Source organism: Octopus bimaculoides, chromosome 11 (assembly GCF_046866305.1).
Source record: "Octopus bimaculoides isolate indiv1 chromosome 11, ASM4686630v1, whole genome shotgun sequence".
NCBI classification, from domain to species: Eukaryota; Metazoa; Mollusca; class Cephalopoda; order Octopoda; family Octopodidae; genus Octopus; species Octopus bimaculoides.
The window spans coordinates 64,026,147-64,035,771 of NC_142938.1; the positions used below are offsets into that span (position 1 = coordinate 64,026,147).

Consider the following 9,625-nt stretch of genomic DNA (forward strand, 5'->3'; position numbering starts at 1 on the left):
CCCTACCCACATACCCCACCCTACCCACAGACCCCTACCTCTACCCCACCCTCAGCCTAACCCACACTCCACCCATGCCTTCCCCACCTCCCAACACCCTCACATCACACCACACCAATACCCTCGCATCACACACGCACACACTACAACTGACCAACTACTTTCTCCCTTTCTCCCTTCCCCCTTTTTCACACTACATACGTCAAGATCACCAGCATTCTACCTCCCACACACAGCCCCTCGTTCCCGATCACCGTTTGTTATCTCCCCCTTTCTTAGCTCTCCTGAAACAAGAATTTCTAACTTCCGGTCAGCCATTGTTATGATCGGCCATTATTATGATTGACCGTTGACTGAACACTATTCAATTTTTTTTCTCCGTGTTTTTCTCCTTGTCTCCGTATTCTTTCTGTTGAAGAGCGTAGCTCGAAACGTCAAAGACTTTTCGTATTCCCGAGCGTCATACTAATATATACTTTTGTTATTTACACCACCTGTCCTCGTCTGTTGTTATTATTTGTATATTCTCCCATATATATATATATATATATATATATATATATATATATATATATATATGTGTGTATATATGTATATATATATATATATATATATATATGTATATATATATATATATATATATATATATATATATATACACACATACAACCATACATACCTATATACATACAAACAAATGTGTGTGTTTTTGTGTGTAGTTGAACAGTTAGAAACGTATATGTCTGTTACACGAGCTGCTTTGTCATTGAGAGCACTTGTGTACGCATTTAATCAATTAGAAATCCGCAATAAGTGAAACGTTAGCCACGTCCGGCTAGAAAGGTGGTTCCTTATTGGCCTTCAGTTGGCGGAGGAGAATCTGGGTTTTCAAAGCAGTGGTATTTTATAATTCTTTCTACTAGAGGCACAAGGACTGAAATATTTTGTGGGGGGAAGGGTGTTGTTGATTACATCGACGCCAGTGCTCAACTGGTACTTATTTTATCGACACCGAAAGAATGGAAGGCAAAGTCGACCTAGGTGGAGTTTAAACCCAGCACGTAAAGACAGACGAATACTGCTAAGCATTTTAGCCGGCGTGCTAACGATTCTTATTTCTTTATTGCCCACAAGGGGCTAAACATAGAGGGGACAAATAAGGACAGACAAAGGGATTAAGTCGATTACATCGACCACAGTGCGTAACTGGTACTTAATTTATCGACACCGAAAGGATGGAAGGCAAAGTCGACCTCGGTGGAATTTAAACCCAGCGCGTAAAGACAGACGAATACTGCTAAGCATTTTTGCCGGCGTGTTAACGATTCTTATTTCTTTATTGTCCACAAGGGACTAAACATAGAGGGAACAAACAAGGACAGACAAATGGATTAAGTCGATTACATCGACCCCAGTGCGTTACTGGTACTTAATTTATTGACCACGAAAGGATGAAAGGCAAAGTCGACTTCGGCGGGATTTGAACTCAGAATGTAACGGCAGACGAAATACCGCTAAGCATTTCGCCCGACATGCTAACGTTTCTGCCAGCTCGCCGCCTTCAAATATGCATATTCTGAGCAACTCGTGGTATTTCTCTCTAGGAAATCTGAGGTGATTGTCAATTGTCATCCTACGCGATAATTTCTCCAAGATCAGTTTCAATCGACTAATTTGAAAAATGACACTTGGGGAAATCTTGTAATGGAAAGGTAGCTCTTACGAAACTTCATTCCCTAAATACACGGGAGTGGTTCTCATGATAATAGCCCTTTTACAGCAAATCACAAAAGCAGTCTGCAATAATTAATATCCTGTGACCTGACTCGTCCAACAGAAACTTGCCAAAGTTTATTAAAGAACCACCTGTCAAACCGAAAGCGGCCAAGACCAAATGGAAAACCACGCAGGAGTCTGAATCTCAGAGTACTCACTATGGGATGACCATGGGATTGGACCTAGAAAGTTACCCTCCCAGGCACAATTTCAGGAAAGATTGCTTATTGGAGACCAGCAGTCGTCCATACATACTACTCTTCCCTCTCCACGCCATTGATGTTATCCAAGGGAAAAGCAAAGGTTGATACATCTTGGCACCAGTGACATCGCAATCTATTTCTACAGCTGAGGGAACAGGAGCAACGTGAAATAAAGTGTCTTGCTCGAGAACACATCACAGAGCCTGGTCCGGGAATCGAACTCACTCCTTTATGATAGTGAGCCCGACGCTCTGACCACTGAGTCATAAGCCTTCATTTCACCGTGAATATATATCGAATCTACGATATATATTCACAGTGAAGCCATTCACAAGTGTCAGCTAACCTATTTGCCAACACTGGTCAAAACTTTGAAGTCTGCGTTTAGCAATGTTATGGGCCTAAAATTAATCTATGTGGTTCATCTTGTTTGAGCACTTTCTTAGCAGTGTTCTGGTACTTCGGCTCAAAGAACTAGAAATTCTGCTGCCTGTTGCGGGAGATATTTGTCAAAGGGTCTCCGAACAAGTTCTGCAAGCAAAATTCGAGCTCGTTGGGTAGACCGCCCTAGCCATGCGATTTGTACCCCGTGCAGTTAATTACTGCTTCCCGTATTTCCGCGGCTGATATCGGCTTTTTGCAACACTTTACCTCCTTTGCTGATTACACAAAGCCGTCGAGGTAAGCAATGAAATACATCCTGCATTCCAGTTCACCATTCGTCCTGAATGTTTCTCATTTTCATCCTATAATTTTTAAAAATTTAAAAAAAAAAAAAATTTGTAAGCATTCGCTACGAATCACTCCAACCCTTGTCTGTCCTCTATGTTAGGCCTTTATGACTATAATAAAATCAATTCGTCCGGAATGCTGCTGAAATGCAAAGTGCTACTGAAATATTTGGACCATTCTGTTAAGCTTAACCATTTGTAGTTATAGGGGTGATAAAATTGTTAAAAAAAAAACCCCTGATTATTCCCTTAAAATCGTACACTTCGATGGTTTGAAACAGTCTTTGTTTATGCGATCACTATCACCGTTGGGTAATAGATAGTAGTATCAGAGTAAGGGTAGGAGGAGAGTAAAAATATTACTATTTATAGCAAGGCCAAGAGCAACGGTGCCACTTTTTCGAGTACTCTCCGAATAAGTCGGCTGTTCCTGTGTATTTACGTATCGCAGCTATTCTCTTGTTATTTTCTACTCTTCGAACGATATAGCAAGAGCGCTACAACAATGGTAAGTTTGCTATCGTTTTATTCCAGTCTGTCGCTCAATTAAATTATAGCGAATCGAGTTTTGAATTACATGGAAAAATGCGAGCAGGAGAAATAATCTGGAAATTATAAATCTGGAAAAACACAGAATAAGTTATTACACCTCGTAAAGTACAGAGCAAGAAAATTTTTACTTAAAATATTGCTCAGGATAAAATTTCAAATAAGATATTTAGATGTAGAAAATATTAGCTTTTATTAAAACTAAAAATTTTATTACAAGTTATTATATTTATTACTCGTTACTTCTATTAAAAATAACTGAATTAAAATATTTTATCCTTCGCTGCAATATTTTAAGTAAAAATTTTCTTGTTCTGTACTCTACCAGATTTATAACCTTAAGAATTTTATTTCTCTTCTTTGCATTTTTCCATGTATTCCACTGCTATGCTGTTATGCTAATTAATAATGTGTCAATTGGCGGTGTCGCTGATAATTTTTTTCCTTACATCATTGATACCGGTGACATGTATCAAAAATACCCTAGAACTAAATTCATAAAAAAAAAGTATAGAGCTATATTATCACCTTCAAATTTGAGAAACAAACACTCGTAACTTTTTTTCTTTTAAAACTTCATTGCTGGAGATTGATACCTTGAAATTCCTCGAATTGAGCTCATCGTTTAAGCTTAATTAAAATATAGTTTTTAAATACAGTTAATTATACTTAAATCCAATTTTTTTGGATACTTTTTGTTGCATGGGATCAAAACTATGAAATTCGTAATACTTTCTTCTATCATTGAAGCTAAAATAGATATATTTTGCTTTTAAAATATTTAAATCTAAACTTGGCCGGTGGTGTTACTTACCCACTACAAATTTTTATGTAAACTTTTTTCTACTGGACCAAACATGAATTTTTTAATGCCAAAATGTAGCTAAGAAGCATTCCTTTTGAAAAATGCTATTGGTTTTCTATTTGGTTAAGAACAGAATTAGCGGCAAGCTCCTAAAGATGCTGCGTGTGAGTAAATTGCGGGCCTAAGAATATTATTCAACTACCTCCGTAGCTGAATGATACAACCCTGAGAAAATGTTTCATTTAAATTTGTTTCAGTCATTTGACTGCAGCCATGCTGGAGCACGGCATTTTCAGTCTAGCAAATCGATCCCAGTATTTATTCTTTGTAAGCCTAGTACTTATTCTATCTGTCTCCTCTGCCGAACCGCTAAGTTACAGGGATGTATAACCCTCCTTTTTTCAGAGGGAATGTGTCAGTATTCACATAGGACAAACTGGAGTCCAAATTGGCAACGCTTGTTGGGAGCTCTATTGCCTTGAACATGGTATCCAGCCAAATGGTCAGGTATCATTTGGAGAGTCTTCTCGTGCTAATGATTCATCTACCACGTTCTTTCATGAGATAGGCTCTGGAAAACGTGTCCCAAGATCTATATTTATTGATTTAGAACCCTCAGTTATTGGTAAGTATAAACGTTTCATAATTGTTTTTAAGAGTAAATTAAATAACGAATTGACAGGCCATGCATTTAATGTTCTGGTTAATCAACCTTCTGTATGTTTATGTTGTGGAGGCGCAATGGCCCAGTGATGAGGGCAGCGGACTCGCTGTCATAGGATCGCGGTTTCGATTCCCAGACCGGGCATTGTGAGTGTATATTGAGCAAAAACACCTAAGGCTCCGGTAGGGGATAGTGGCGAACCCTGCTGTATTCTTTCAACACAACTTTCTCTCACTCTTACTTCTTGCTTCTGTTGTGCCTGTAATTCAAAGGGTCAGCCGTGTCACGCTGAATATCCCCGAGAACTACGTTAAGGGTACACGTGTCTGTGGAGTGCTCAGCCACTTGCACGTTAATTTCACGAGCAGGCTGTTCCGTTGATCAGATTAACTGGAACCCTCGACGTCATAAGCAACGGAGTGCCAACAACAATTTTTATGTTGGAAAAATCCGAAGAAAGATTTCTGACGATATGAAGCAGTGGTTCCTTGTAATCGTTATATTCCCGAATGCCGCTAGATATACAATTTTCTTAGATATTGGGAAATATTTCAAAATTCTGTTGAACAGAACTGATAACGGCAGCAAAATGTGTTAACTATATAACCGGTTAAATGTGAGTAGATTAGTGATATTCTATTTATCCATCATTTGAATAAGTATTGTTAGCAGTATATTATGAGGAATGTTATACATGGAATTGGTAGGTTTATTCTACTGAACTGATAAAGCAAGTTATGCGCAGGACTGTTCGATAAATCTCTACATTTTATGCTCTTCTGATATAAGAAAAATCTTGCAATTATTATATTGCTGGTTTGATATGATGTGATTATTGTTCAATATCTTATTTTCCAGATCAAGTACGCGCTGGAAAATACAGCCGGTTATTTCACCCCAACCAACTCATCAGTGGTAAAGAGGACGCAGCCAACAATTATGCCAGGGGTCACTACACTGTTGGCAAGGAAATCGTTGATTTGGTCTGTGACCAAATTCATAAATTAACTGAACAGTGCTCTAGCCTCCAAGGCTTCTTGATTTTTCATAGTTTCGGTGGCGGCACTGGTTCTGGTTTTACTTCTCTGTTAATGGAGCATCTGACTGTTGACTTTGGTAAAAAGACAAAGCTTCAATTTTCAGTCTATCCGGCACCACGAATTTCTACAGCTGTAGTAGAACCCTACAATTCCGTCTTGACCACTCATAGCACTCTAGAGCATTGTGATTGCGCTTTTATGGTCGACAATGAAGCAATTTATGACATCTGTAAAAGGCGTTTAGATGTTGGGTATCCAACATATATGAACCTTAATCGTCCCATTGCTCAAGTAGTGAGTTCTATTACTGCTTCTCTAAGGTTTGATGGGTCCCTTAATGTTGATTTAACCGAGTTTCAAACCAACCTGGTACCTTATCCACGTATTCATTTCCCGTTGATTACGTATGCACCTATAATATCGGTTGAGAAAGCGTACCACGAACAGTTAACTGTTTCTGAAATAACAAATGCGTGCTTTGAAACCGGTAACCAGATGGTTAAATGTGACCCTCGTCGTGGCAAGTACATGGCTTGCTGTCTGTTGTACCGAGGTGACGTGGTCTCGAAAGATGTTAACACAGCTATTGCAGCAATTAAAATGAAAAAATCCATCCAGTTTGTGGATTGGTGCCCAACAGGGTTTAAAGTTGGTATCAATTACCAGCCCCCAACTGTTATCCCTGGAGGAGACATGGCCGAGGTCCAACGGGCCGTGTGTATGCTGAGCAACACGACAGCTATTGCTGAAGCTTGGGCCCGTCTGAATCATAAATTTGACTTGATGTATGCCAAGCGAGCTTTTGTTCATTGGTATGTTGGTGAAGGTATGGAGGAAGGAGAGTTCTCGGAAGCGCGCGAAGATATGGCTGCACTGGAGAAAGATTATGAAGAAGTTAGTATTGACACAGCTGAAGTGCAAGATGAGATCGAAGAATATTAAATCTTATTACAAGCGGGGTGAGATACACACACACACAAGTGTGTATTTCTCCAATTTTTTTTTTTTAAACTAGTGAATTAGTTTTGGAATATTAAAATCGCATCGTTTTACTGTTTGTGTTGCATATTCGAAATAAAAGAATTTTTAAAAATAACATTTTTCAAATTTCTTTCGAAATATTAGCAAACCATTATCACAATCCATTCAGACTCCTTTCTTCAGACGTGTTTCTAATATAAGTATTGAAACTAAATTTTGTCACCGTACAGGAAGCAGTTGGACATTTAATATACCAGAACCAGTATTAGATGGAGCGGACAAATCATGTTAGCAAAAGTTGCTATCGTTGACTAATCTGCAAGTTTGAAGGGAGGGGGCTTTGTGGATTACGTCGTACGCAGTAACCCAACTTGTTTCTCCTTTATCAACCCTGAACGGCAAAGTTGAACTTGCCACTTAAATGCGAACAAAATGCCGCTAAGCATTTTCTGCCGCCTTAAATAAATTTTACTATTATAGGGACAAGTTCTGAGTGGTTTGTCGATTAAGACGGCAGCAATGCTCACGTATTAATTTTACCGATCCCGCAAAGATGAAAGGTGAATTCGACCTCGGCCGAATTCGAACTCAGAGCGTAGAGGAAAAAATGCTGCTAAGCATTTAGTCCGGCTGACTATTCTGCCACATCGTTACCTTTTTAGTAATACTACCATACTTCCATGAAGTTACAAAGGATATTCTAAGCGGCTTTCGAGATATCCGGTGATCCTTAGTCAGCTCCATTTAACATTAACTTACATAACTTGTATTTCAAATATTTGATAACTAGACAACACTTAATCGCTACATACAAGGAAACTTGCGGGATTTTAAGGGCGGAAATAGGTCAAGCTTTATGTTAATAATAAGTGTCGCTATCGAGTCAAGACCTGGACTTTTCAGGGCGGTATTAATTACACGTGCGCACGCACGCATCTTTGCATTAAAACACTACAGAAAAGTTGTCGAATAAATGTTAAAATAAACGTATAACAAGCAAAAGCACGAAAAACAAATTGGCTTGTTATATAAATGTATATGTATCTTTATACGTCTTTTTATTTTGTTGGCATTCCGTCGGTTACGACGACTAGTGTTCCAGTTGATCCGAACAGCCTGCTCGTGAAATTAACGTGCATGTGGCTGAGCACTCCACAGACACGTGTACCCTTAACGTAGTTCTCGAGGATATTCAGCGTGACACAGTGTGACAAGGCTGACCCTTTGAATTACAGGCACAACAGAAACAGGAAGTAAGAGTGAGAGAAAGTTGTGGTGAAAGAGTACAGCAGGGTTCGCCACCATCCCCTTCCGGAGCCTCGTGGAGCTTTAGGTGTTTTCGCTCGATAAACACTCGCAACGCCCGGTCTGGGAATCGAAACCACGATCCTATGACCGCGAGTCCGCTGCCCTAACCACTGGGCCATTGCGCCTCCGATACGTATCTTATATATAAAAGTAAATAAGGAAATGCAGGTATCTGCGCATTGCGGCCGCACGCGTGTGTGTACGCACAGATTCATAGTGTTATGTATACATATAAACGTATGTGTAGATTTTATATGTATCCTCAGTAAATCACAAAAGAAGCACACTGCTATAGAGCAGCGTAATTATAGTTGTGGTCGGTTCATAGGGTTACCCAGAATTTCGCGTCTATAATGCGTCTAGCTTTACATACGCCTCGTCAGATCCTAATGTCGGTGGCCTATAACCTCTCTTTATGATTATATCTTACTTTAATCCTTATCTACCTGCTCAAGGAAAAACCGCCTATAGCTGCTTCTGATAGGCATTCTCAACATCTCAGTCGCAGTTCAAGCCAGTTTTAATGATAAACCAAACACTCGTAGTAAACATTTACTTTAAGTCAGTCGACGAAAACTCCTAAGATATCTATATCTCGCGACAGTGACAAATCCAGCGGAGTAGCAGTCAGTTAAGGCAATAATTACTTACACCCGTGTACTTGTGTGTTTCACTAAACAAAACATTTACAATTTTAATTTTGTATTTGGCCCAGATGTCTTTAGCTTGTAGTTTTAAGATAAGATTCTTCATATCTTCTATAATTGGTATTTTGACTTTTGCTCTCTAATTAGGTTGGTCTAAAAGAAATATGAATTTTTCAGTTTCAGACAAACCTTAGATTTCGTCTTCGTATATTTGCTTTAAATATAGGCCTCACCCAGCAGACTCGTACATTGATTAAAATAAGTTATTGTTAATATAAATTAGTGTATAAATATTTTGTTAGAATAGTGGAGTATCATACGAGGGATACAAAGTTACCGTAGTGAACTTCCAATTGTAACTCATTTAACCGGCCCGAATTTTTCCCCTCGAGGTTTCGGAGTTTTCAATGTTTTCAAATTTATATTTAAGAAACTCTATCATGTACGATTTTATCTGTTTTAAGTACTTATATAGGTTTGCCAAAAGTCTCTCGATAGTAAATCAAAATTCCATAAATACTGTAATTTTGTATTGACTCGAATAGAAAAATGTGTCACTCAAGGATTTCAGTTCGAAAATTTTTCATGTCTCGTATTTAGATGCTTTTATTAAATTCATTCAGTTGTGAAACCTAAATAAAACATTAGAATTAAATAGTTTTGATTTACTGTTGGGGTGACTTTTGGCCAACCCTGTATATAGGCGTAGCTGTGTGGTAAGAAGCTTGCTTCCCAACCACATGGTTCCGGGTTCAGTCCTGTATGGCACCTTGGGCAAGTGTTTTCTGCTATAGCCTCAGGCCTACCAATGCCTTGTGAATGGATTTCGTAGACGGAAACTGAAGGAGGCCCGTCGTGTGTGTGTGTGTGTGTCCCCGCATCGCTTGATAACTGATGCTGGTGTGTATGTCCCTGTGACTT

At 39.0% G+C, this 9,625-nt stretch overlaps 1 protein-coding gene across 1 annotated transcript; it reads left to right on the forward strand.

The window, feature by feature from the left end:
- The first annotated feature begins 3,046 nt into the window (after window positions 1-3,046).
- On the forward strand, window positions 3,047-6,864 carry LOC106873139 (tubulin alpha-1C chain). Its single transcript, XM_089360223.1, has 3 exons — window positions 3,047-3,218; window positions 4,470-4,689; window positions 5,587-6,864. Exons 1-3 carry the CDS (start codon window positions 3,216-3,218, stop codon window positions 6,708-6,710), a joined length of 1,347 nt encoding a protein of 448 aa, XP_089216349.1. The 5' UTR covers window positions 3,047-3,215; the 3' UTR covers window positions 6,711-6,864.
- Window positions 6,865-9,625: the final 2,761 nt, after the last annotated feature.

What these genes read in the sequence shown, in the direction of transcription:
- LOC106873139 (XM_089360223.1), top strand. An exon ending in TTTAGAACCCTCAGTTATTG is followed by an intron (nt 4,690 to 5,586) that starts GTAAGTATAAAC and finishes CTTATTTTCCAG; the next exon opens with ATCAAGTACGCGCTGGAAAA.